This window comes from Syngnathus leptorhynchus, chromosome 18 (genome assembly GCF_054491065.1).
Source record: "Syngnathus leptorhynchus isolate UIUO chromosome 18, UIUO_Slep, whole genome shotgun sequence".
Lineage (NCBI taxonomy): Eukaryota > Metazoa > Chordata > Actinopteri > Syngnathiformes > Syngnathidae > Syngnathus > Syngnathus leptorhynchus.
Window position 1 is genome coordinate 3,629,067 of NC_141212.1, and position 26,284 is coordinate 3,655,350.

Here is a 26,284-nt window from a genome sequence, read left to right on the forward strand (position 1 = left end):
ATAGCCAACAGTTGTATTACAATCAACTTCATGAAAAATCACACAAGAATTGATTATTTTATTCCAGTAAGCCATTATATGTTTTTCTTAAAGTCCCCGTAATACTCATATCTTGGACCATGTCTGTTTTAGAAATCAAATGTGACCCTGAAGCACAAGTTTGGCCACCACTGTTGAGTTGTTTGGCTTGGCATCAGTGGTGACCCCTGTAGCCACAAGGCGGCAGACTCCTCTTCCGCTTAATGTTTGGTGTTGACATGTTCATGACATCTCTCTCATATCTTGACCAAGATTTAGATGACATAAATTAACATAACAATGCTCAACTTTCACAAATATTTTGCTGTTGAAAGTATAACTACCTGCTTTCAATGTTGGCTGCAAAGGTATAAATACTCAAGTAGATGACAGATAACTGAATAATAACATAACAATTGTGACTTGTCCAATCTTTTGTAACTTAATTTCACTTTGTATGGAAAAAAAGAAAGCCAACCAGTGGCTTTACATATCATGTCCATGAATGACGACAGAGGAGCCACATTGGTGCGCCCGATTGCTGACCTTTCACTTCCTGATGCAGCACTTTTTTGTATTTGTCCGTGCCACGTGGGCTCCCACAAAAAGATGTCCAACTCCACGCACACATACAGCTGAGCAGGGCCCCCCTGGAGGAAAATGCTGTCAAAAGCCTCTCTAGAACGCCTATGATGGAACGATGGCATCATCACAAATTGGGCATCGTGCCCTCTAGTGTGAATGTTGCCTAATAAATGGAGTCTTGCAGAACAAAAACAAAGTGTCCAACCTTTTATTTGAAAATACTCTCCCAACAGGATAAAGCCAATTGAGGTGCCTCTAAAACACAAGCACCGCTGCTTATTGCTATGTCACATTGTTGCAATATTACCAGAATTAGGATGGGTGTGGCGGGGGGGTCGGGTATAGGAGAGCAAAAAAAGGTTGGGAAGTCAAGACGAGACCCACCATCATGTCCAGTCTAGAACACACATACAAAAAGGAGCCATGGGCCGTTCTGAAAAAGAAGAGATGTAAAAATGCTGCAGGTGTTCTCCATGGCAACCGCCGTGTTCTCTAAAAATAGGACAACTCCTACTGAAATTGACGACTGCGGAAATCGGGAGGAAGAACATGAGCAGTTGTCTAATCATAAAAAATAATAATAAAAATAAAAAAAAGAGAGTTTTGAAGGAGTGCTGAATTTTAGGGAACGCTGGTTGGTGCCATCTCTAGCATCTATCACAAGTCTACAAAAATTCAGCATCTTACAAAAAATTGTAGATAGGGAAAAGGGATGGGGGGGTGGCGTCCGTCATTTTTACGCTTTCTCCTCGGTGGCGTCCTCAGCAGCCTCAGTCACCTGGAGGGAAGAAAAACAGCAAAAATCACACTTAAAAAAAAAAAAAAAAAACTACTGTAACACACTGCAAACAATCACAAAATAAAAACCACAATCTCTTTAATTGTAGGATTTGAAATGTCACCCAAATAGAGGAAAAATAAATCACGCAACGTAAGTTCATTAGCTTCATACGGATGCACCAATTTTAGGATCCAACTCTGCTAATATTTCCTGCTGCTATCACGCTGCCACCTGGCTCTCCGATTGGATGCACCAAAATGTCATCCCAAGTTGACGGACCACCAACCATTGTACTACATACGCACGAACGGGCGCTACTAAGCGCAGGGTGAAAAGGCTTTTCTGCTGAAGATGAAGTTATACGTTAGTAGGGCACACGCAAAGTTAGGTTAGCGTGACACTCTTGCATACCCTTCACTCTGACCGTCTCGCTCTGCCCTCGCACTGACATGGCGGAGGGAGCCGAGTTTCTGATGGAAGACACACTGACAGATGGACGACACACAAAGATCTGCGTGTGTACGCAAATGCGGTTGTGTGGAAAGACAAATGGACAATTGTTATTAAATGCTTTTTTTCCTGCACGTTTTTTTGTTTTGGGGGTCTGTCTCAAACCTCGTTATTCTTGGCGTCTCCGTTCTGGGCGGGGCCATCTTCCTTCTTCCCTTTGGTGGTGCCTTTCCGTGCTTTTGCACCTTTTTCGTCGGCCACCTTCTACAGAGGTTCAAAAATCAATATTAGTTATCCATTCATTGATCATTAGGATGAATAAAATGCGTGTGTATGAGTTTTATTTACCTTGACGATGACCTTCTTGGCTTTGGCCTCTAGCTTTGGTGGCGCAGGCTTCTGAGGGACCAACAGAACGTGATTAGACTGAGCATTTACCGTGGCATCTACAGGCATTCATAAACTTTTTTTGGCTGGGCATCAATTACTTAAGATTTCATCCTAAATGGGCGCCTTGAACTGAAATGGCAGACATCCTTTTCAGGCAAGGCGACTTGAGACATTGAACATACATACATGCATAAACGGTATTCGCTGGCGTCATGTCGAAGGCTCCAAATTGATATGAAAAGTGATGACACCAGCGATACAAACATAGAAAAAAAAACAGACTGTGTGATGAAGCAGCGTTCAGAAAAAGGGTAATCGTTTTATTTTATTTTTTTTTTTATCTTATTCGTACCGTTTTTGCACACCAAATTCATCCGACCGGGATATAAATGGACCGTCATGGTTGGAGTTTTACCGATGGATTTATTATCAATGAATTACTACTGCACCACACTGGACAGAAGACAAACATCGAAAAGACATAAAACAAACGCGTGCAAAACGTTGACACTGAAGAAGTATAGTGGTGAAGACAGCCAGGAGGAGGTGAGAACCAAACTTACCGCTGACAACCTCTCGGACTTCCTGGTGGGCTAAAATAATCATTAAGAGAGCGAGAGACAGAGACAGAAAGAGAGAGAGGAAGAGAAAGACATCAGTTGTACTTCTGCAATTTGTCTTTACCTGATCTGCTCGCTTAGTGAGTGCTATTCATAATAAGAGAAAATCAAATAAAAACTGCACACACACACACGCACGCACGCACGCACGCACGGACACACGTACAAGTTGCACTTTTTGATTTACCTCTTGTTTGGTGACCTTGGGGCTGTCCTTGCCCTCGTGGCCCTCAGGAGACTGCTGGGGAGAGCACAGCGAGCACATCATGTCAAAACACTACTTTAGGTTGACCTTTTCAAGTTATGAGCTGTCGCTTTGTAGATTTTTTTTTTGTGCTTTGGGTTGACAGGCAAAATTTCAGTTCCTATCAAACTTCAGAGCCACTGCAGTTCAGTGGAAAAAAATAGTTTTTGGCAGTTTATTAGATGATAGCCTACAGTTGCAAAATGAAAACACTTGCACCAAGCATGGTGAAGCTGCTCACACTGAGCCGATTGCGTGGATAAGGTCCCCCCCCCCCCTCATAAAGACATATTTCCATTTCTGTGATAATTAACATCCTGTTTACATGGCCAGAGATGAGCCAGAGAAGTCACAAATTAACAAAGGCGGGCTGCTCTATGCGCATGCGCAACATCGCATACAACCAACAAGACAGAGGAGGTGAGGAAGGTCCACACAGTGTTGGCTTAGGATGGGCCCAAATACCCTGACCCCCCTCTCTCTCACACACACATGGACACAATGGTGGCATCCAGGCGGTACACGAATATGTACAAAGATGGCCAAAAATGGCCTAGAACGTTCTCAATACATTTCTCTCGTGTTATTTTGAATTTTTCGTTCCATGACATCCTTCTGCGTGGACGCCTCCGTTATGACATTTTAGCCATTTATCGACTCGGCGTCTCTTCGTGACATTGTACATCCAGGATTAAAATTAAGGTTGGGGGGGAATAGAGGAACTCGCGGAGAAAAAAAAAACGCAACCACGTTTTCTAACTTGCAAATCACTTGAACGGATGCGCGCTGTTTTTAACAGCAAAAAAAATTGCGAAGCGGTCGTGGAGCCAAATAGCAGTGCTGACACTCACCTTTCTCTTCGGCATGTTGCTTGTCAATGGAAAAACAGCAAAAACGACGCTAAACTATGAGGTCAAGCCTTTCAAAAGTCCACACGGTGGGTAATTCCAACTAACGGATCGATATCTAAAAAGCACCTTGTCTAATATGTTGATTATTATGCACTCCCCTAAAACTCTGTACCTCGCTACGCCATTGGCCGGCGCGCGCCAAATCTTTTCCCATGCCGACTCGCTATTGGTCATTTCTGTCTTCATGTAAATAAGTACGTCACGGATGTTTGGACTGACAGCGGCCACTGACCGTTTCCGATTGGCTGAGCGACCTGACTCGACCCTGCCTTCTGTTCAGTACCAAAGGCGAGCGATGACAACCAAGCCTGCATGGCTCCTCGGTGGATCTGGCACATGTCGGAGCGTATTGTTGTAAAATAAACGAATAAATAAACAAAAAGGCCAACAAAAAGGGGCAGGAAAATTGTCGCAATGCTACACACGTACCACATCTAGGACAGCGGCCATTGTGTGCCGGGGATTTTCTTTTCTTACCAAATCTGTGACATAAAATCACAAATAAGCAGGTTTCATTTTGGTAAAGGAAATGTATTTCTATAACGCCATTCGTATACAAATTATTGCTATGCACTGTGTAATCTTGTTAATAATGATGAAGATTAACATTCACATGTACATTTGTAGTGTACAAAGTGCATGAGTGGAAATCTATCCTGACAACATCCAGAACTTTTGAACCTAAATGCATGACCTTTGTGTGTAATGTCAAACGAGCAGAAGTGTGTAGTGAGTACCACACTAATGACAAAAGAGCTTTTTTTTTTTTTTTTCAACAAACAAAACAATCCCCCTGAAAATCTTTGTCATGAAGCACGCACGTGATGAAAAACCCACAGTCAGCTGAATGAAACAATGAAGAGCACACGTGTAATACGTCAAGCTTGTATAGAAATGTGTAGACTCTGCACGTATAGAACACTTCATCTCATGTTGTCTGCCTTTTGTTTAGAATATGTTTTAGGACTTGACATGAGCATCGAAGGCAGCTATTGCAAAAAAAAAAAAATAAAATATGTACGCGCGATAAGGTATCAGGGCTTATTTAAAAGTGTTTTTTTATTGTAAGGTGACAAAATGTGAAAACAGAATATTTGAAGCCATTGTGTACGAGGAAGTGACACTCTTAGACGGGCTTTGACTGCCCTCTTGTGGATATTTATGGTAGTGTAGGTTGTGGTTTTGCATTCTACAACAAGACCCAACCAGGGGACGAATTCCCCTTGTGTTAAGTAAACGATGTTTCTAAAATTAAGAAACTGTGCCACAGTGTCTAGTTAAAGCACAAATGACTAATAAAAATAAAGTAATACATCTATAGTGGGTGTGAATATTATTATAAGTGTTTTGTTCTGGTCATTTAAAGATTAAATGCCTGACTTACTCAAGGGAACAATACTTTTTCCTGTTATAAGAGTAAATATGTCAAAAGACTATAGTTGCATTTCTGTCCTCATATGGTCTTTATTGTTAAATTTCCGAACATGCACAACAACCACAATTATCTGTTTCACCCGAAAAGTAAAATAAAAATCTATTTTAAACTATAAGAAACTCCTCCGCCCCGCCTCCCCCCGTCACTGAGCTTCTATGACGTCATAGAAGCGGCGTACTCGTCCGTCACCGTGTGCGCTGAGAAGGCAACGCTGCATTCATTTACATCAGTCTATGATCGATCCATCCATGCATGCACAGAAATGACACATTCGAATCGATTTGTTGTCATGTCACCATGAGAGCCACGTACGAATGTAAATCGACTAAACAAATACACTAGGTGAACGCTGCCAAATAGGCGGGACTTCCTTCCGGCTGTCAGTATTGAGTTTGGCTGTTTATCTCAGTGCGCACGCATCAACTGTGCAACGATCAGATAGGTAAGCCTATGGTGACATTGCTTTTTATGTCAATAATACGATGTACTTGTCTCTCGGATTAATCGACGATGTGCAGTTGTAATTGTCGCGTGCAAACGGTGCATCCAAAATGTCTGTTAACCCGGCTACGGCTAATCTCATGTTGTCCTTGTTGCTTTGATGCACTATAATGTTCGTCACCGATTTACTGACTTGCTTATTATACCCGCACACCCTTTAACAACACATCTGCAAGATTTGTCATTTAGAATTACATCCACAGTTGAGCGTTTACTAATACCAGTAAACCCCCGTTTATCACGGAGATACGTTCAAGGAGAGAACATAATTGACATCACAGAGGCTTTAAGGTTCTTTCAATAAAAACAATCTTAAAACTTCCTACTTGCAAAGTTCTCTAAATAAATAGCAAAGCACATTTGCTTTAATCAGTCTTTGAAACTTTGAAGTTTTCTGTAAAGCTCAGACATAAAATAAAAAGACAAACATTTGATATTTTTAACACCAAAATATTCAACCATTTAAATCTCCCAAAAGTCTGCAAGCTTGATGCTAACCTATAAATGTGTTTGTCCTTGGATCCAACTGTGGTGGGGAAAAAGCCAAGTGTATTAACGACACTGAGTATTACTAATATTATTACTAGTTATATAGCGGTCATGGAAAGAAGTCCACTGAAGTTGTCTTCTATGTTGACAGGTTTCTACACATCATGCTGGGTCATCTGATGTGTGGAGGTCCGGGCCTTCTGGCCCTCTTATGGACCTTCATACTGCCTTTAGTTTGTCTCCAGGACTTAACAGAGCGCCCCAAGCTGCTCCTGGTGTCCTTCGACGGTTTTCGCTGGGACTACGTGAACCGCGTCCCCACGCCGAACTTCCACGTCCTTATGCAGGAAGGCGTGACGGTGGAGCAAGTGAAGAACGTGTACATCACAAAGACCTTACCCAATCACTACAGCTTGGTGACGGGCCTCTATGCCGAGACGCACGGGATCGTCGCTAACGACATGTTTGACCCGGTCCTCAACCGCTCCTTCTCCATGGATACAGAGAGCCTCTACGAGTCCCAGTGGTGGGAGCAGGCGGTGCCCCTGTGGGTTACCATCCAGAAATCCGGAGGGCGAAGCGGTGCCGCGATGTGGCCCGGTTCCGACGTGAAGATCCACGGAATGTTCCCCACTCGCTACCTCCCATACAACGCCTCAGTCGCCTTTGAGACTCGGGTGGAGCACCTGATCAAATGGTTCTCTGCACCCGTCCAGGAGGCTGTGGATTTCGGGGTCCTGTACTGGGAAGAACCGGATGATAGTGGACATAATTTTGGGCCGGAAAGCTCCCAGATGGACGGCGTCATCGCCGACGTGGATGAGAAACTAGGCTTCCTGCTCAACGAGCTGAAGAAGGCGGGCCTGTACGAGAAAGTCAACCTGGTCGTGACCAGCGACCACGGCATGACTCAACTCTTCCCCAATAAGATCATCGAACTGGACGAGTACGTGAGCAGAGACCTTTACACCATGATGGACAAGAGTCCCGTGGTGGCGATACTCCCCAAAGAAGGTAACATCAGATTTCCGCCATGTCAACTTGGCATAATTTTTTTTGACAATTCTCTATTTTAGGGAAGCTGGATGAGGTGTACAACAAGTTATCTGATGCCAACCCATACATGACGGTCTACCGGAAGGACGCCATCCCCGAGCGCCTGCACTACCGCCACAACATCAGGATCATGCCCATCCTGTTGGAGGCTCGTGAGGGATGGACCATCGTCCAGAACAGGAGCACACCGCTCATGTGTACGTCTCTACACCTCCCTCTATTCTATTATTAGCTCGGCTGGAGGTATTTACTTTTTCTTAAACATAGAACTGAATCCCATTTGATGTCATTAACGAGGAAAGAACAATGGTGGGTGTGTAGGCGTAAGCTTCTTCATGCTTCAAAAAAAAAGCTGGTATTTTTCATCAGGTTTGTTGTCAGGCAGAATTTCTCTCATCTCGGATACTTTGAGCAGGGGCACTAAAAATAGCACATCATAGTAGCTGTAAATAGAAAATAGTTCAAAAGAGTGAAATTTTGAGGGCATGAGTTGGGCTAATATACCGATGGAGGAGAAAGAGGCTCAAAACGGGGCCACTGCAGCCAAGTGGAGACTGTGGAGTCTAAGCGCTGATATTTATTTCCAATTTGTGGTCTCTCCTCAGTGGGAAATCACGGCTATGACAACACTCTGCGCAGCATGCAGCCCATCTTCTTAGCCCGTGGTCCAGCCTTCCGCCAGAACTACGTGAAGCCCACCATGCGCTCTGTGGACCTGTACCCCCTCATGTGCCACATCCTGGCCATCCCACCTCTGCCCAACAACGGCTCCCTCTCGGACATTCGGGACCTGCTGCACCCGGAGCCCACGGCGTCCCCGCCTGGTGCCCCAACCCCTGCGGGGACGGTGCGGCCCACCTCCTTCCCCGTATTGGTGGGGTCGCTCCTGGGGGTGCTCCTGGTTGCGGGCTTCCTGATTGTGTTTGTGCAGCAGCTAACGCTCATGCAGCTGCCTTTGCTCAAGCAAGGCAGCAGGGAGATGTCGCAGCCTTTACTCCAAGAGGAGTTGCACCTGTAGCCGGAAGCAAGCGGAAATGCTGGACTCGTACCCCGTCCTGGAGGAAGTCCAATCAGGAGCAGGTGGGGACTCGGGTCCAGTGTGGATGCTTTTGGTGGTAGAACTTCAAAACCTTAGTGTGAAGCTTTTTTTAGTGGCTTTCTTTTCGGGCTTCCAATGGGTGGAAAAGTATTTCAATTGGAACTTGGTACTTTAAAAGGGTAACATAATTCTGCCAGAGGTGTCAAAGCGAGGTATGGCAACATGCCCTGGAAAGATCTCCTATGGAAAGCCGTTTTGAGTTATTTCCTTTGTCGATCATCCCATTCAGAGTCGCTACGTGTTCTCAAGTCTTTACGTGTAGTCTGTTCTTTTTTAATCTTTCCATATTGGTGGAATGTAAAGTGCAGTTTTGCCATTGTGAGTATTTCCTCTCTTAGGAGTTTTTTTTTTTCCTCGTTGCTTCGGGCCAGAACTGTTCCTGCGATTTGCACTACATGACCGACAGGGGGCAGTAGACAGTAGGTTATGTATACGTTACATGTTGTCGTGGGGAGAAAAAAAGAAATAAAAGTTAGGTGCCTCTCGCCAAAAAGCTTTTAAAATAGCTTGGTCAAAGTGTTAGAAAGTTATTAAGTATTTCTGTCTTTATGGCTTTTAGATTATTAGAGCATTTTCCCGAGTCCCCCCAAAATGACACTGTGATGTATTGTTTTTCATTTTCTATGATAAATTTTCAAACTGAAAGAGGGAAAAGTGTCTTGCTGACAGATGAATGAGAAACACACACACACACACACACGCATTATACTTGAGTGATTTGTTCAATAAATAATTGCCAGATGATTTGCATTTGTACAATGTAACATAAATCGGGTCAAAAAAATGTACTTACTGATTTCCTATGTTGATGAAATTAAAACGCCTTGACTTAAAAATAATTTGAAATCAAGTCATTTGTTGTTTATAATTGTGAATAAGATCTATTTATTCATAAAAAAATATATACAAAAATATATCTTCAGATAAAATAAACAATACAAGCAAAAATTTTTTTTGCACGAGAAGCCTAAGTGTCGCCTGCGGGCTCTAGCGATAAAGCGCACTTTGTAAATTATCGGTGAGCTGGCAGGTTCAAAGGTCCTTTGCAGGGAGTCGCCCATGGAATTTGCCCCATTAGGTATCGGTTGAGGATCAGTCTTCCGGGAGGAAGCCGTTGCCACTTCTCCTCTGCACTCCTTTTGAGCCCAGAAGATCCAACAACCGGCATGGAAGTGACCGTGGATGACGTTATGGTGCACGTCTCGGCCCAGGAGGAGCACGTCTCTCCCGACTACATGGACACCGGGGACAAAGACAAACGCAGCCGCTCCTCCTCCTCGTCTTCCTCATCCAGCGATAAAGACGAAGAAAAAGCCCAGGAGATGGTGGAGGTGGAAACCAAAGTGATGGAGATGAAAACTGTCATCCAGGAGACCAACGCAGAGGAGGTGAACGGCGGATCCCGACGCTCATCATCATCATCGTCATCATCTTCCCCGGAGGTGGACAACGTTGAGGATGGAATGATGATGGCCTACAAGCACCAAGAAGTTGACTCCAAAATGGCCAAGGGGGAAGACCAGGTGGACTACGGCATCAAGACCCTGGAGAACCTCACCCTGGACAAGAGCGCCCTCGCTCCTGTCGAGCCCGAGCATCCTACGATCTCACTCTATGTCAAGGTAGGTCGATGTCTGTCCACCATCTTCAGTATTTTGCTTATTTTCCATGGTGTGTTAGCAGTGATTTATTTTTACGGTGATGCTAGGTGTCCTCACATTTACGACATGGTCTTATCTATATCTGACATTCCAGATAAGCAGCGGGCAGAGATCAGCTGGCAAAGCACCGCGCTCCGGCTTTCGCACATTCCTTCACACTTCCATAAATGCAACGATCTTAAAAATACATGGACAACTTTCAAAGTGTTGTCATTGGGAAACTTTCAATGACCGCAATGATTTAAGCAATATTTAAAAAACTCTCAATAGTCAGACGATTAGAAAAAAGGTAATAATAATAATAAAGGTAACCATTGAATTTTTATGAATACAAAAAAAAAGTGTGTTTCAAAATAACTTTAATTATTCTAAACAATTTTTTACTTTTATTTTTTTGCTCAGTGGACCAGCGTTGGTATTGTGCATTTCCCAGGAAGTGATTTTCTTCCTGTCAAAGTGATGGAGTTGCTATTTTGTCTTTTTGACATGTGTTACTGTTTGACAGGTCCGTGAATGATTAGCCTGACGAGTCACTAATTTCAACCATCAACTTTAAAAGCTTCATTTAATAGCTAAACCTTTGGGGGGGTTATGAATAGTTACTATTTTATGACTTTTAACATTGAAATGTTTAACTAATCATGAGCCTGCTGTAATTTCTAATTACAAAAAAAAACTTGGGGGAATTTTGAGGGAACAATTTTAATATGGGAACAATTTTAATGATCAAACTCTAAATAGATAGATATTTTCCCATGATTCCGTACTCACTTTCTCCATCTTTCAGCCGTAAATGTGAACACGGGTTATTAAAAATGCAGCACAGGCTCCGCCTCCTTTGCCCCCCCCCCCCGCCCCCCAGCAAAGCCTGACACCTGTTTGCACTCAGTGTCATTGAACGCTTTGCTTGCTTTCATTCCAACTGCTTTACCAGACAAATCTGACCCTAAACGCATCAGCTGACTTTAGGACCAATTTAGGACCACTTTGTTGCATAACTGGACTTTGACACTGGGACTGTGTGTGGAGTTTGAAGGTAGGATGTAGTGGCGTGACATATTGGAGACTTTTGCTATTGAAGAGGAAGCATGTCAGGTTCTGAGAGGGATCCTGAGATTGAACTTTTTGTCAAGGTAAGACGACAAAAAAAAAGTCGATTTGTGTGCGGTTTGCGTGTGCACGTGTGTGTGAGTAACACAATAGCAGAGGTTAAATTACCTGGGATGCTCAGTGATGCTTCAGTTGTACTCGACGGTGTTTGTTGTGCTGCTTGGCGCCCCCCTGGGACTTGACGTGCACCTGTGGCAGGTGGCATAAAATGTGAAAATAAATAATCCACACAGAAATTCTGGTTAAATAAAAACAAAATGACAAGACATCTTAATAAAGTGATGATGACTTAATCTGTGGGTGTTTCCATTGCAGATGTGGCCTTCTTCTGTTCTATTTATTACTGCTAAATACTTTAGTCTGAGCTTTGCTGTGTGCGTCATTATTTTACACTGAATTGTATCTGTGTTGTTTTTGTGCGGTAACAATGACACATGCTAGCGCTGGATTCAAGCTGACTTGGCAACTTTTTAGACAGACGTTGACTGTGTTCTGGTGTTTGCTTCTTTCTGTGTGTGCATGTGACATTCATAATTTAAATGGTGGGTTAGTGTGCTGAAACATGAGCTCATTCAAAATCAATAGCGTCCTCGCTGCATAGGTATTTTCTTCACGCAAAGGTTTAAATTGCATCTGGCTAAAGTTGCTAACAATCAACTACAGTGTTGCCCCACTTTGTCATCACTTTTTAAAATTGATTTGAAAGAATACATGACAAAAATAATAACTAGGATTCTTCCTCATGATAATTCTAGAATGACTTTGTTCTTAGGCGGGCAGCGATGGCGAGAGTATTGGCAACTGTCCTTTTTCTCAGCGTCTCTTCATGATTTTATGGCTCAAAGGCGTCGTCTTCAATGTCACCACCGTAGACCTCAAGAGGTGAGCAATGACGTCATTATTTATTTAATTAATTAATTATTTATTTGGGTACTATTAGGAATGTGTACTAGCTGACGTTGACATAACGTTGACGTGCCTGACAAGTCCAAAAGTAGTTTTATAATGGGTAAGGTAATGAGTGAATGATTTTGAACACAGTGAGGCCTCATCCACTCATTACACATTGACTCCAATATACTTAACATAGATAATTACTCCAATTATTGTAACGAGGTTGATAATCATTGTTGGAATGAATGTCTTTGAAATTGTACACTATGAAGTCCATTATATAGATTTTTTTTTTTAAAAAAAGCATCTTGTTCGGATATTGGCCTCCCTCAGGAAGCCGGCCGACCTTAATAACCTGGCGCCCGGCACGCACCCGCCATTCGTCACCTACAATGGTGAAGTCAAAACGGACATCAATAAGATCGAAGAGTTCCTCGAGGAAATGCTGGCGCCGCCCAAGTAACACAAACACACAGTCACACACACACAAAGTATGTATTCTATGTAGGTCAAAAGTAGGTAACCAGTGTTTTGGTTTAAAATGTATTAATAATAATAATAACAATAATAATGATAGTAATGACGTGATTATTTTTGTTCTGATTGTAATTGAGGTATCCCAAACTGGCAGCCAAACATAGAGAATCAAACACAGCGGGCAACGACATCTTCGCCAAGTTCTCAGCATTCATCAAGAATACCAAAATGGATGCCAACAATGGTGAGGAAGCTTACCGTGTTTTTATTTACTGTGTGAAATATTTTCAAAATGTATTTTTTATTTATTTTAAATGATTTTTTATTATTATTTTTTGCCATTGTTGTATTAAAAAATAAAAAAAATTGGGGGAAAATTGTTAAATGATTGCGTCTATAATTTCATTAAAATAATTCATTAAAATGTTTGGGGAAAAAATCATGTTAATAAAAAAATAAATCAAGATAGGGTGAAATGATGACATTCCCCAGTAGAGGGCAGCAGACTCCACTTTTTGCATTTTACTGAATACTTTGCTACCCTCTAGTGGACATTATGATAACAGCACTTTGCATACTTTTAGCGCTCGGGCAAGGTCTGACAAGGGCCCTACAGAAGCTGGACGACTATCTGAACAGTCCCCTGCCTGACGAGATCGATGCTAACAGTAGAGAGGAGGAAAAAGAGTCCAGAAGAAACTTCCTGGACGGAAATGAGCTAACACTGGCTGACTGCAACCTGCTGCCCAAACTGCACATTGTCAAGGTAGACTTAAAAACAATCAGATTACCCACAAAAAGTCTCAAGAAGCCATGCTTAAAAACTTTCTCATTTGTATTTTACAGGTGGTAGCCAAGAAGTACCGTAACTACGACATCCCCTCGGACATGACGGGGATCTGGCGCTACCTGAAGAACGCCGCATCCCGCGACGAGTTCAACAACACATGCGCCGCCGACGCTGAAATCGAGATTGCCTATAAGGACGTGGCCAAGAGGCTGGCCAAGTAGCCTCTTAACTAGCAAAACCTTCCTTTTTTTTTTTTCTCTCTCTCTCAGCCCTGCAGAGATTTATTAGTTTTAAGGATGCTCAAATGCACTCAGATGTGACGGATGGTCCCGCTCCTGCTGTCTGTGAGCTATTTATTCCTCATGACACAAAGCTCCCTTTCTGCAAAAGCTTTGACTCACAGGCGTCAAGGCGGTTAGATTTATTTATCCCCACGCCTGTGGACGTCTCGCCCGACTCCGATGTTTATTATTGAGCTCCCGCTGCGCCTGGTCTTCCCGAGGGATGGCGCGCCTACGAGCCGTCAAAGTTCCTCTTAGTTGTCATTAAACTTCACATGTTTTGTCTCCTCATGTTTACTTTTTTTTGGGTTTTTAACAAACTGCAAAGAGTTTTTAATTCGCTCAAGCCTATAAAGTCGAAGATGTCCCGTGTCTTGAAGGAGCTTCTAGCACGCGCTGTGGAACATTTAAGGTGAAGGTACTGCACTTTAACGGTGACTCTGCAAATCAAATCCCATCCCTTTTTGGCTGACGCATGACGGCTACAAATGGAAGAGGCTTCCGTGCCAGAGCTTCAACGCCATCCCGTCTCGGAAAAGCCGAGGAGCGCCGCCACGCGAGTCGTCTCCAGTTTTCCTCGCTTGAAGAAAAAAAAAAAAGCGCTCTGACTTGATGCCAGAGAAAATAAACGCAGGCCGCCCGCCTGCCTGGCGTTTCTTCGCGGCTTACTAATTAGCTGCGGTGGGACGAAACAAATACCAATACTAAGTACAAAAAAAGACGCAAAAATTGCTTTTTTTTTTATAGTTGACTATCTTTTATGTTTTTTTTTGCTTCACTCATAACAGCGTCTTATAATAATAATAATAATAATAAAAAAGTGTGCGTGTGTGTAAGGGAGGGGGGGGGGGGGGGTGGCGCCTTTGGCCTGTTCCGCATAAAGTTCTGGCACACGACTCGCATTGCGTACCCGCCTGGGTCTGACAGTCGGGATGATGTCTAATTCCAAACAGTAACGTGGGCGTCGCTGACAAAGGAGCCCTTTGTTTGCACACCTGGTCGCTGTCCATGGTCCTGGCACTTTGAAAATGGACGCCGTTGCTTTCATGTTTGGGAGATTGATCGGATCTGACAGATGTTATGACATATATGAAGAATTGGAGTTAATAAGCACGATTTGCTTTGTTTTCAGAGACCCCAATAAACAGTACCAGAATTGGAATTTCACCATTCACATGCAACTTCTAGAGAAATTGCATTCTCTTGTCTGTTTTGTCGCTGGTATTTCAGGAAATAAAAGAAAACAGAGACTTGCTTGCGGACCCCAAAAAGCGGTTCCAAGAGGGGGGCTAGAAGGGGGGGGGGGGCACTTTCATGCCTTGAAGAATAACTTCTGGCTTTCTGCAAGGTTCTGGCCGGCTGCCTGGATGCACTTTCCCCGCCAGTTCATCATTTTCTCATATTGGGTCAGCAAAGACAAGTCACTTTTATAAGTTGGGTTAGATTTGGGGGCCCACTTTGGGAGGGGGGGGGGGGGGGGCGTTGGTGTGCTGGGCGGGACCAGCAATTGGGGACGGGCTGGGATCTGGCATTCATTTAGCATGCAGAGGCAAAAATGTGTTGGAGCGGCACTAACTTAATAAGGACAAGCTAGACTGCCTTTGGCTCCGGGGAGGGCCGCATGGGTGGGCGGCCCCCCCTCATCCAAGTCACACTTTTCAATGGCCGTTAGTGGGCGCTAAAGTACACAATTCCTCTTGACTCAGTTTAAATTAAGATGACTCTTTGGTAAGGCAACTTTTGAGAGCAAAAAGAAAGCTATCACAACTTTGAAGCTTCGTTTGATTTACTTGGTAAAGTTTTGTTTTTTTTAATCATTTAAATTTGGCAGGGTTGTTAGCAACACGTTTCTCTGTGGTGTGTCAAATTGACATGACAGATTTATTTTCACAATATAGGGACTTATGAAATGATCACACGCCTTTCTGAGAGCTCCTTGTATACCTTTCACATAGTCAACTGATGCAAATGTCTTTGGGCGTCTGGCTTGTTTTAACTTCATCATTGTAATTGCACAACGCCGGGAATGTCAAAGTATAACCAGTGTGATCCCCCCCCCCCCCCCCCCTCCCTTCTCTTTTTTTCCCCCTTTCACAATAATTTAAATTCATGGAAATCCCAAGAATGTTCTTGACATGCACCTTCTAGAAAACACACACACACACTAACACGGATGGTGAAGCTTAAAACCCTCAAAGCCCCCCCCCCCCTTTTTTTTTTTTCCAACTCATGTGAACACACTTAGATTGGCTCTATTATGTCTGGGAATAATGTAAAACAGCTTCCCGGCGTGTCCGTGTCTCTGCTCCCGTCTCTGGAACGCCACTAACGGCGGCAAGAGTCTGGATGAGCGCCGCCCATCTAAACCGCCCCCGCCACCCAGACCCCAAATTGTCGCCACTACCATCATCCAAAGACAACTTGCGCTCAGACATAGTGACGATCCCAAAGAATAACTACTGTACGATGACAGACAGATGAGGAAAAGTGGAAATATTCCTCGTTTAGTCAAACCTGAGCACAAAACGCTAATTTATGGTTGCAAAATACTCATTAGGTATCTCATAAGTGCAAAAGACTTATTTGTAGCCATCAAATACTAAATTGTAGCTTTAAAAATACTCATTTGCGGACAAGAACATGCATACAAAATAATAGGAGGTAAAAAGGTATTTTGTAAAACATGCACATATAATGCAAGCACATGTACCCCCCCCCAAACACACGCACACAACACGCCATTGCAAAGCGACAAACACAAATAAAGTTTACAATGGCTTACCTTGACCAGGACTTCGCTGTGCATTGTGTCTAAGGCTATAATCCGACGTGCCGTGCAAAAAAACAGCAGTATTTAAATCGCACAGGTGAGGAACACACTACCGGGTTGAAAGTTTGACGAACCCGCTTGTCATCATACGACGCATGCGCACTCACTGCATAGCTATTCTTAAAGATACAGTACACGCAACACCGTTTCATTTTCTCGCCCAATCGAATTCCCATGCAAATCCTGAACAAAGGTATTCCTAGGCACTCGACAAAAAGTAGTTCCCTAATCAGTCAGGGTCAGGAATCACATGATGACCTTATTTGTCAAATATGCCTTGTAAATGTCCTGACAAATAAATGCCATCCAATTAATTCCAGGATTGAATTCTTTTAAGTCCTAAAATGTCACATCAACAAGCAACACACATGGGATTAAAATAAAATAACACACACACGCACACAAAGACACACACACACATGAAAAAAAGTTGGAAAAGATCAGTCCAGATGTTGGTAGTTATCTGGGAGACAGTGCAAAAAAAAAAAAAGTCATGTCATTAAAATCCATCAAATCATCTAAAAGCTTTTTATTTGCTTTCTCCAGTTACAACATAAATACTTTGACTTTTTAGGCTGAAGCAGTGGGAATGTCATGTGTGAAATATTTGATTTGCTCTGCATGCAAACCGTCAAAAATAAACTCCTCCTGAATGACTTTATTATATTAGCGCCCACAAAATAAAAGGTCTGATGACAACCAAATGCCCAACAGTGACGTCTGCATCTCATTTTGTGCCAAATTAACGGGAAAGAAAGAAAGTTTGTGGTAATGTTGATAGTGCAAAACATTGTTCATGATGATTGATGAACTAAAAAAAGATATCTTCTTTTTTAAAGTATTACAAATCTTAAAAAAAAAAGAAAACCGGTTAATTTTTCGTTTTATTTCTCACAATTTAGTAAGTAATCCTCCCAAAAATTATTTGCCAATTTAAAAAAAAAGTAAAAAAATAAATAAATTAAATTAAAATAAACTTTCAAAACTACATTTTAAGTACATTTAAAAAACAAGTTCTAAAAGTAATAAAAAAATGGTAATTTAAATAAAATAAAACGTAAGAAAATTTAGAATACCAAAAAGGTTATAGTATATATGTATGAATGTGTCTGTGTAAATATATGTGTATTGTATATTATATACACATACATGTAGACATACACGTATCTACATATAAATCTAATTCCAAATAAAATGTCAAAACAAGCAATAGAAAAATAAAACTTAATTTTTTTATATTTAATACAAAGGAAAAGCTGTACAACTAAAGACAGCGGATATAGCGCTCAGAAAACTTCATCTGCAATTTTTGTGCACCACATCATAATTTCCCAATAGTATTTTGTTGAAACTATTTATACCATCAGTTTTGTACAAAATGTGTATGTGAGAAAAGGCCTCTTAGAAAAGTGTGTTTTGTACTAAATTGCACTTTTTTTGGTATTGTACAAACGTTTACAAAAATGTACCTTTGGAATTGACGGAGAATAGAATTCAAATGTTCAAAATGAATCCTCTGACAATGCTGAAAATAAATGTGTGCACATAATTGCGGACTACTAACAGCCAATCAGGCAACAGGATGACATCACACAACTTTTGTAAACCATTAAGTGCTTTTACTTAAGTCAAGATGGCGTCAACATGACAAAGAAAAGGATTATTAAAAGAACCAACGCGAGTGTCAAACACCCTGACCAACTTTCTTAAAGTGGCCACGTATCAAACAACAAAATCTTTGGATCCTGAGCTCTTTTATTGGAATTTCACTGATTGTCTGAATCTTGGTTGTCGTACAAAATTGTTTTTTTTCTTTTTGTTGTCGCCGTGTTGAAAAATGGAGTCATAAAGACGCAGCAAAAGTACTGGGATGAGTCAAGTTTCAAAAATACAATAATACATAAGTTATGGCTTCATAAGTTAAACAGGAAGCAGAACGCCCTGTAATATACACGTTTAAATAAGTCTCGCTGCTCAGTGCGTCTCTGTATTGTCGTATAGAAAAAAATAAAAATAAACGAAAAACATGCCTAATGCAAAACAAAGCATTAAAGGAACAATCAGGATGAAAGATGTAAAAGCAAAGATAAACAATTACGCTACCACATGAACGCCGGAATCTTACAAGAACAAAATTGGAGATTTGAGGAAAAAGTCAAAATATTTTAAAATGTTCAAAAATATTTTTAAGAGAAAAATGTTGCTGATAAAATTTCCCCTTCAAAATATACAAATTTACGCCGGTTAAATTCAGACTTCAATGTGGTAGTGTAAACATTATTATTTTGTTCTTTTTTGTTTGTTTGTGTCTCCTGTCCGTTGATATTAAAGAGATACAAATAAAAAAAGTCTATTCGGAAGGATGTGCTTCTTATTGCTGCTTTGAGCGCTTTCGTCCAAACATTCCATGAAGACAAGTCCACACAAGTTAGGATGAGCTGCTTTAAACAAAAGAAATCCCTTTTCAGTCAGGTGTTCAGTAGGGCCTCCACACAGCCTCATCCATGCGCCCGCCCGTGTTCAGGACGGTGGGCGAGTTGCTGTGGCTCCCGTCTCCCCCGTCCACACCGCCATCCGCTTGGCTGGGCAGGTTGGGGTTGACCAGCGAAGTCCCCGTAGAGGCGCTGGTGCAGGGCGGGGGGGCCACGCGCGAGGGAGAGCGCTCGCCGCCACCGCCCGCTCCCGACACCATGGAGATCTGGTAGGACCCGGACGAGGCGCCGTAGTACAGGTAAGGGGTGCTGCTGGTCTGGAAGGGTCCGCTCTGGTTCTGCGTGGAGCCCGGGTACGGTGGCGGAAGGTAGGTGTGGTAGTGGGCGCCCCCCAGCGACATGGCGGAGGTGACGGGCGGCGTGTAGGTGAACGTGGCCGGGTAGTGCATACGAGGACCGCTGAAGCGACTCTCCGTCAGGGAGGACAAGCCCGGGAATTGGCGCTCAAACTGTCCCGGGAAGGGGCTCAGGTCCGATGAACCTGAAATAATAAAAAAAAAAGACCACATTTACAACAGAAGACAAAGATAATGATGTTCTAAAATCCCCCATTTCTTTTTATATTAATAAGGCCATTAAAAGAACAAAAATGCTTCAACGATTGCAAGAAATTCACCCCCCCACTTTTTCTATTGGCGTGTTTTCCTTTGGGTGGAATAAATCTGACTAAAAATGCCTGTATTGTTTTATTCATCATCTTCTGTCTCGCCGGCCTGCGCTGACAAAGCGTTTGCATGTTTACGCAAATTTACGTGTGTGTGTGTGCGTGAGTATGCATGTGTGTGTGTGTGGGGGGGGGGGGGGGCAGCACATGTGGAAACACTTTGTGCAAGAAACAGTTTCCATGAGATTCATAATGAGGCGGACCCCGGCTCTGATGTGGCTCCGACGCTCGCCTCCCGTCGGCTCCAGCGAGTGTGTGTGTGTGTGTGTGTGTGTGTGTGCGTGCTACACCCCCCCCCCCCAAAAATAAAAAGTACCCCCCGAAACCACTAACTGGCTGTGGCGAGCAAGGCGCTGGGTGCAGAGTTTATGGCGAATGGGAGGTCTTCTCCGTACCCCCGTACCATACACCCCTGCTCGGTCCCCATTTGTCTCCCGCAGTGGTTTAGTCCAGCCAAGGCGCGCTTAACATAAATCACGAGGCGTCTTCCCTGTCACCACGTCTGCTGCGAAAAGAAGATGAGGGGGCGGAAGTCTCGTGGAGGGACAGGGAGGGGCTCAGCGTGTTTACATGCAAGTTAGCGTCACGTAGCATATGATGCTAATTAAAAAGCAACCCCCAATTTATTCTTATAAAATTCAAGAAGGAATGTGAGCTAGCACGTTTGTCAGATTCCTCTTCATTCGGCATATTTACATCGTTTTGTCGATATTTACATTGTATGTAATGTATCTCGATTTCGTGTATCATTACTAATTAAATTAATTATACAAGTGCAGTGGAAATTTGCATAATATTGTATGTTTTATGCATCTTTGCATATTTAAGGAGTGTAACCTGAATGTTGGCAGCTAAGTGTCCGTATCAAGTGTCAACATGTTAGCTGGTGGTTAGGTCATGAGTTTGTTCAGTATTTTTTTTTTTGGGGGGGGGGGGGGGAGTACATGTGTGTTTTTTGTGACATCGAGAAGTAACTATTAATTTGGTTCGACATGGCACCTCGTGCGGATGACAACAAAGTAACAAAATGAAAGCCGACTAGGGGAAAGTCCAAAGTCATCAAGGCCGCGAACTGCCTTTGAAACATGGCTGCGAGTCAACAGGTGTACAGAGAGAAAACTTGTCTGGCGGGGCGGGGCGGCAAGTTGGGACTTCAAACGGGAGTGCTTTAGTTTATTTGGGAGCGTACAAACTGTGAGCCAGACACAATCAGCCCAGCAATTTTGCACAATGCAATTTGAGTGAGTGCAGAAGAGACATTTTGTTGATGTGCCCCAGTCTAATAAATGTGACAGAAATTGTTGAATTCTAATCATCACGGTATGTTTCTTTTTTTTTATTATTATTGGGTATTCTATTCTTATCTGATGTGTGATCCTAACCTGGCAAGCGTCTGGGCACATCGTTGATGGAAGGCAGGCCCGTGCCTCTGCTGGAGGAGAGCGGGGCGGTAGAGTGCACGGAGGGGGACGCCATGGGACTCAGGTAGGACGGGTACGTCTGTTCGTACGACCACGGCGGCGACGACTGCGACTGACGCGGGTCTGATCGGGTGCGGAGGAAGAAACAACAGTGACAAAACATTTGCATTAATGGTGTTTGTGGAGGACCCGCTTTGAATAGTTCCAGGAGAACAACTTCCTGTTTGTTTTATCAAAAAAATTAAAAATAGCAGCACGTAAACAAGCGGAAGTGAAGCGAGAAAACTTTTGTCCTCAATTGTATGTTTTAAAAGTCCCGTCGATATCGTGATTGTGATTTAGTATGAATGAATTAAGTATGTGCATATTCGGAATGTTACCGGTGATTTGCGTCTGTCCCTGCGGCGTGAACGAGTTGGGCGCGGCGTTGAGCGCCGGTCGCTGGGCCTGGGCGGGCACCGCCACACGGACCCTCATCCTCTCCAGCTCGCTCAGACGGTCGGAAAACAGGCCCGACTTTGGAGGGTCCTCCAGCTTCTGACGATGCCCTGAGGACGCAACGCAGTGTTTGTCAATCGGGACTTAAATAGAGGTCAAATGAGCTCATCGAGAATTTTGTGGACCAACGAGGTTGGTCAAATGTTAGCTCGACTTAGTCTTTACATGACAAATGACGAACTAACCCAGAAAGTTATTCTGAAAATCTCGTTAAAGCGCGAGAGACTCCGAGTCCTCCCGACTGCGAGAGGAAGCCGTACACTCGTTAAGCCCAAGCCTGTTCGTCAGGTAAACAGAGTTTCTCACGCCATGCCGCCATTATCTCTACAGGAGTCGGGTGTCCTGCCAAAAATATTCTCGCCTCGCTCTCTTCCTGCATTCCTCTGGCAAAATTCTGACACCCCTTTGTCACACTTCTCAGAGGCGTGACTTTTTGGCTCTACAGCACATTCTCATTATGGGCCTCAAACGTCTGGGTCTTATTTTCAAATGATCTCTCAGGTGTGGAGACACTGGCAAGGACATTGATTTGTTTTCTTTTGAAGCAGCGGAGTTATGTACCAGACGACGGCGGCATTCCCACCGCGCTTTGGCAACGCTCCAACTGGCCCGCTAACAATCGGCAGCGTCACTGACAATCCAGATGAACCTGCTTACGGAGAGGACGACACCTAACCAGGTGGAGCGACGCGGAGCGCTAATTAAATCAATCAATGAAAAAAAAAAAATGCCACAGCCCAAATCAAATCTGTACTTTGCGAGTCAATCAACGATGTTAACTGCATTGTGTTTACGTAAGCGTTACAGATAATTAAGGGCTTTCATTTGAAAAGAAAGTCCCGGAAGTTAAGTCACAAGAAATTGCATAATCCAAACATCCTCCGACCATTTCTCGTCACACTGCCCCCATCACATGTCTCACATTATGGCCGCGGGGGCTTCTTTATGAATGCTAGCAAGTTATCTTTTTTTAATAACAAAGTTGACGCAATGTGACGAACAATTAATAGATTTGAGTGGTTTTTTTTTTTTTTTTTTTTACCTTTACTAAAGTACAAAATTTGAATCTGTACTTTATTCATCCTTTCTTGTTGGGTGGACTTCCACCCCCTGAAACATTTGATTGAGCGCAATTACACACTTTTTCATGGCTTCACAGAAAGTGTTTTGTTTTTTTTCCCCCCCCCGTCTACTGCGGGGATTGATTACGCCTTGTACACTGCCAGAGCCAAGCTCGTGTCTCGGCTGTTTTATCGGAACTCTGGTCAGGCTGCTGAGCAATGAGAAGCAGGAAAAGGGGCTGGATGATTTTACCCACCGTTGGGGAAAGTCCCCGACATTCCCGTCATCATCATCATCATCAGCAGAGATGGCAAAAGTAGCCACGCTCTGTACAAGGCTAAAAATGTGAGGTAAAAAAATAAATAGAAAGTGAACCCCAACTTTTGCGTATAGTGGAAAAGGTCAACTGTACTGCAATTTCCTATAACTACCAGAAGATGGCAGCAAAGGGATGACTTTGCTCTAAACGAAGTTCCTCAACTCACGTCAACATAACTTCATATGGTAACAAAGCAAAATTGTGAGAAGTAAAAGCAAAAAGTTATTTGAAAAATAAATCCGATCTACTTGTGTACAGACACAAAGTGCTTGGTTACTTCCCACCGCTGCAAAGCGGCAGTGTAGATTAGCGATAGCGCCCTCGCTGCCACTTCCTTCCCTGCCCCAGCCGGCGGCCGGAAGCTGGGACATATTCGCACCAGATGTGGCCGCACATGCAAACGCTCGCTCGCATGTAGTCGGAAGAACAGGGATCCAAGAGGACTTATTATTATTCTTCCAAGCGAGGCTATGTAGCGCGCTGGGCTAATCTGATCAAAAGAAAAGCAGGCAGGGAGAATAAAGAAGCTGTGTGATGATAATTAATGGAGGTGGTTTCCCTTTCATAGACAAGGCAACCATTCGTGTCGGGGATTTGCGGTGACAGCCCGTTATGCTCTGCTGCCGACACTAACTTAGCTTTGCTCAGCTTTGAGACAAAAAAAAAAATCATCACCACTTTGTCCAGAATTGAGCGAAATAATGTCATACCGAGAATTGTGGCATTTCTCTTCATATAATAAGCTAGGCTCAGATTCACTCACCCTGTTTTTTTTTTTTTGGTTTAAAGCTTTTTTTATCTTAGCCTTGAGAGTTGGAAAAACAAGGCTGGCTTTGTCCAGATTCAAGGAAAATAAATGTGAAGTGGATGTAGTTGCGGTTTTGTCTTGATTTATGCTAAGCTAGGCTAACGGCGCCTTTGAGAAACAAGACTTCAAAAAGTACCTGAGCAGTGCTTAGATACATGATTCAAACCAGTTGGAAAAACAAGCCTGGATTTGTGTAGAATCAAGCAAAATAAATTTTCAACAGAGACTTGTGGGTTTTACCTTGATTTATGCTAAGCTAGGCTAACGTTGTTGCAACCTCAATACGGATTTATTTTTAAGACGGAAATCCTTTAGCTTCACACATGACTCCGTGCTGCCGAATTCACGTGAAAACTATGAGAGAGACAAACACGGGTGTGATGTCTTTAACTAGAGTTCTTTTATGCATGTAGACAGCTGGTCTAGTTTTACACGCTGCTTGAAGGCATTTGAGAACACAAGACGCCGAAGCTAGCTTAGCTTAGCACAGCTCAGACATGTAAGCCGCAAAAACAAGCCTGGCTTTGTCCAGAATTGAGCAAAATAATGTCAAGCGGTAAGACTTGCGGCTTTTCCACTTGATTTATGGGGTCTAACGTCGCCTTACAGGAACACAGAATGGCAAATTTTATTTTAGCTTAGCATTGCTTAGCCTTGAGAGTTGGGGGGGAAAAAAGCCACCTTTGTCTAGATTGAATCAAAAATAATTTTGAACCAGTCAGGCTCAAAATGTTCCGGTCTGGATGTTAATCATCCATGAACTGACTTTTACTTTAATTTCTGCAGTCTCACAATGACCATTTTTATTTTCTTGACGTCATGAATTATTCCAGTGGATGACTACCAGAGGGAAAAAAGTGGGGAGTTAGGCTGGCTCGGAGGCCGGGTGACAGCCAGGCGCCCGTCCGCTGTGGGGGTCTGGTATCAAGGGAAGAGGGATTGGAAGAAATGAGGGCAGATGATAAAACCAGAGATGGAGGGAGGAGAAGTGGGAAAAAGAGGAGGAGGGGGCAAAAAAAAAAAAGAGGAAAAGGAAAAAGCGAGTGAAAAGGAGCCGTGCTGACTGCGGTGGAACGCTGCCAGACGTCTGTGTGGTCCAGCCAGGGAAGGGAAAACGCACACACACACACACACACACACACACACTCTCTATACACTTATGTATATAGACGTCCAGCACAGCTCCCCAAGGCGATACTATGATTTCACGCACCAACACATTAGAGATGATTCAGAACGGGAGAGCAGCGATTTATTTTCCTCACGTTTTCTGCCGCCCGCTGAATCACTCACTCACTCACTCACTCACTCACTCACTCACTCACTCACTCACTCACTCACTCACTCACTCACTCACTCACTCACTCACTCACTCACTCACTCACTCACTCACTCACTCACTCTGATTCAGTCGCTTGGCACATCTTCAAGTAACTTCACACAACTGACTGGAAAAGTCTGAAGGTTCCTTTTTTGCATTTCTTATTTGCCTCCTTTCTTCTCAACCTACTCCCTTACTTCATTGCTCTTGGTTTTTAGTTGACTGGTGACTCACATTATATAATAATAAAAATAATAACAATAATAATAATAATCATAATGTCAAATTTTGGGCTCACCATTTGAGGAAATACAGCAGTTATTGTCATCAAATTGTCAGCGAGTCATTATGTCACATTATAGACAGTAGATAAGTGGATTTTAATGTCTGGCTGTGTGTGTGTGTGTGTGCACGTGTGTCTGTGTGGGGTTAGTAAGTAACCGCTAATATGGTCTGCAGAACCACTGCCTGCTCACCAGACTTGTTAACACTCTGACCTCCACAAAACACACAGGCAGGCTTAGCCACAAAGCTAACTCTGTGTGACACCACAATGTTGTGTGTCACCTCTGGTGTGAGCGTACCATCATCAATTTGATTGACCAGCTGAACATTTGCCAAGAGGAAATGTGTGCATTTTGCTCCCATTTTCGGAGGCAAACACACACATTAGCGCACTTGGGCCTGCGCATGGCCACTCCCCGCCACTTATTAGCTGCAAATGACATTTAATGAGGCCTATTAGTTACACTGTGCCTGTACTCTGCTAATGACACCATTAACATACAATCACACACTCCTAGGACATGTGTCCTGCGCTAAACACACACACACATGCACGTACGAAAATCTAAAATGAATGAGAAGGAAATGATTTGAAGTAATGTGCATTATATCTATATGGACATTTTATTGCCAATGAATGCCTTGTTTTTCGATTGATGAATTCAAAGCCTTTTAAGACTTTAAGGGATCTCTGCGACTCTGCAACCTGAAATGAACTCAACAAATACCGTCTAGTGGAAATACGTATGAGCTGCCTTATTTTGGTACCTTTCATCACTATTTTACAAAAGC

The 26,284-nt window shown here is 43.2% G+C and overlaps 4 protein-coding genes and 1 long non-coding RNA gene across 16 annotated transcripts in view; 2 read left to right on the forward strand and 3 right to left on the reverse strand.

Annotated features, from left to right (window-relative positions):
* Positions 1-38: 38 nt before the first annotated feature.
* Positions 39-4,139, reverse strand: hmgn3 (high mobility group nucleosomal binding domain 3). 7 transcript variants are annotated; one of them, XR_015068966.1, is made up of 7 exons: positions 3,940-4,137; positions 3,032-3,085; positions 2,788-2,817; positions 2,183-2,233; positions 2,000-2,098; positions 363-1,895; positions 39-281 (listed from the first exon to the last, which is right to left on the reverse strand). XR_015068966.1 is itself a non-coding variant. In XM_085938146.1 (7 exons), the coding sequence occupies exons 1-7, from the start codon at positions 3,952-3,954 to the stop codon at positions 1,374-1,376; spliced, it is 357 nt and encodes a 118-aa protein (XP_085794272.1). In that variant the 5' UTR covers positions 3,955-4,137; the 3' UTR covers positions 39-1,373. The 7 variants fall into 7 exon arrangements, 6 of the variants coding, with proteins under 6 accessions (XP_085794272.1, XP_085794269.1, XP_085794268.1 ...); XM_085938146.1 differs by having other exon boundaries at positions 39-1,381; positions 1,796-1,895; XM_085938143.1 differs by having other exon boundaries at positions 39-1,895; positions 3,032-3,082; positions 3,940-4,139.
* Positions 4,140-5,621: 1,482 nt separating this feature from the next.
* enpp5 (ectonucleotide pyrophosphatase/phosphodiesterase 5) lies at positions 5,622-9,409 on the forward strand. The gene is made up of 4 exons (XM_085938138.1): positions 5,622-5,876; positions 6,576-7,438; positions 7,501-7,677; positions 8,086-9,409. The coding sequence occupies exons 2-4, from the start codon at positions 6,589-6,591 to the stop codon at positions 8,496-8,498; spliced, it is 1,440 nt and encodes a 479-aa protein (XP_085794264.1). The 5' UTR covers positions 5,622-5,876; positions 6,576-6,588; the 3' UTR covers positions 8,499-9,409.
* A 28-nt stretch (positions 9,410-9,437) lies between these two features.
* LOC147042430 (uncharacterized) lies at positions 9,438-16,760 on the reverse strand. Its single transcript, XR_015068967.1, has 3 exons — positions 16,575-16,760; positions 11,459-11,539; positions 9,438-10,053 (listed from the first exon to the last, which is right to left on the reverse strand). It is a non-coding gene; the product is annotated as an uncharacterized LOC147042430 (long non-coding RNA).
* On the forward strand, positions 9,650-14,079 carry clic5b (CLIC family member 5b). Of its 2 annotated transcripts, none has more exons than XM_085938140.1 (6): positions 9,650-10,201; positions 12,123-12,232; positions 12,578-12,703; positions 12,859-12,965; positions 13,306-13,487; positions 13,568-14,079. In XM_085938140.1, exons 1-6 carry the CDS (start codon positions 9,746-9,748, stop codon positions 13,730-13,732), a joined length of 1,146 nt encoding a protein of 381 aa, XP_085794266.1. In that variant the 5' UTR covers positions 9,650-9,745; the 3' UTR covers positions 13,733-14,079. The 2 variants fall into 2 exon arrangements, with proteins under 2 accessions (XP_085794266.1, XP_085794267.1); XM_085938141.1 differs by lacking the exon at positions 9,650-10,201 and adding an exon at positions 11,135-11,373.
* Positions 16,761-17,163: 403 nt separating the features above from the next.
* The window catches only part of runx2b (RUNX family transcription factor 2b), a 67,518-nt gene continuing 58,397 nt past the window's right edge, over positions 17,164-26,284 (reverse strand). For 4 of the 5 annotated variants that reach the window (XM_085937408.1, XM_085937407.1, XM_085937405.1 and 1 more), the window contains 3 exons: positions 21,580-21,747; positions 21,161-21,322; positions 17,164-19,595 (listed from right to left, as the gene is read on the reverse strand). In XM_085937408.1, coding sequence (XP_085793534.1) covers positions 19,099-19,595; positions 21,161-21,322; positions 21,580-21,747 — 827 coding nt within the window. In that variant the 3' untranslated portion in view covers positions 17,164-19,098. The remainder of the gene's footprint in view (positions 19,596-21,160; positions 21,323-21,579; positions 21,748-26,284) is intronic. The other variant, XM_085937409.1, reaches the window with a different exon arrangement.

Bases quoted from the DNA above. Each gene is read 5' to 3' on its own strand.
- hmgn3 (XM_085938142.1), bottom strand. The intron at 2,818-3,031 runs GTAAATCAAAAA...TGATTATTTTAG, and splicing joins CCAAGGTCACCAAACAAGAG to CCCACCAGGAAGTCCGAGAG. The intron at 2,099-2,182 runs GTAAATAAAACT...GAACCTCTGTAG, and splicing joins CCAAGAAGGTCATCGTCAAG to AAGGTGGCCGACGAAAAAGG.
- enpp5 (XM_085938138.1), top strand. From the start codon at position 6,589: ATGCTGGGTCATCTGATGTGTGGAGGTCCGGGCCTTCTGGCCCTCTTA. The intron at 7,439-7,500 runs GTAACATCAGAT...TCTCTATTTTAG, and splicing joins GGCGATACTCCCCAAAGAAG to GGAAGCTGGATGAGGTGTAC. The intron at 7,678-8,085 runs GTACGTCTCTAC...GTCTCTCCTCAG, and splicing joins CAGGAGCACACCGCTCATGT to TGGGAAATCACGGCTATGAC.
- clic5b (XM_085938140.1), top strand. From the start codon at position 9,746: ATGGAAGTGACCGTGGATGACGTTATGGTGCACGTCTCGGCCCAGGAG. The intron at 12,233-12,577 runs GTGAGCAATGAC...GGCCTCCCTCAG, and splicing joins ACCACCGTAGACCTCAAGAG to GAAGCCGGCCGACCTTAATA. The intron at 12,966-13,305 runs GTGAGGAAGCTT...GCATACTTTTAG, and splicing joins CAAAATGGATGCCAACAATG to CGCTCGGGCAAGGTCTGACA.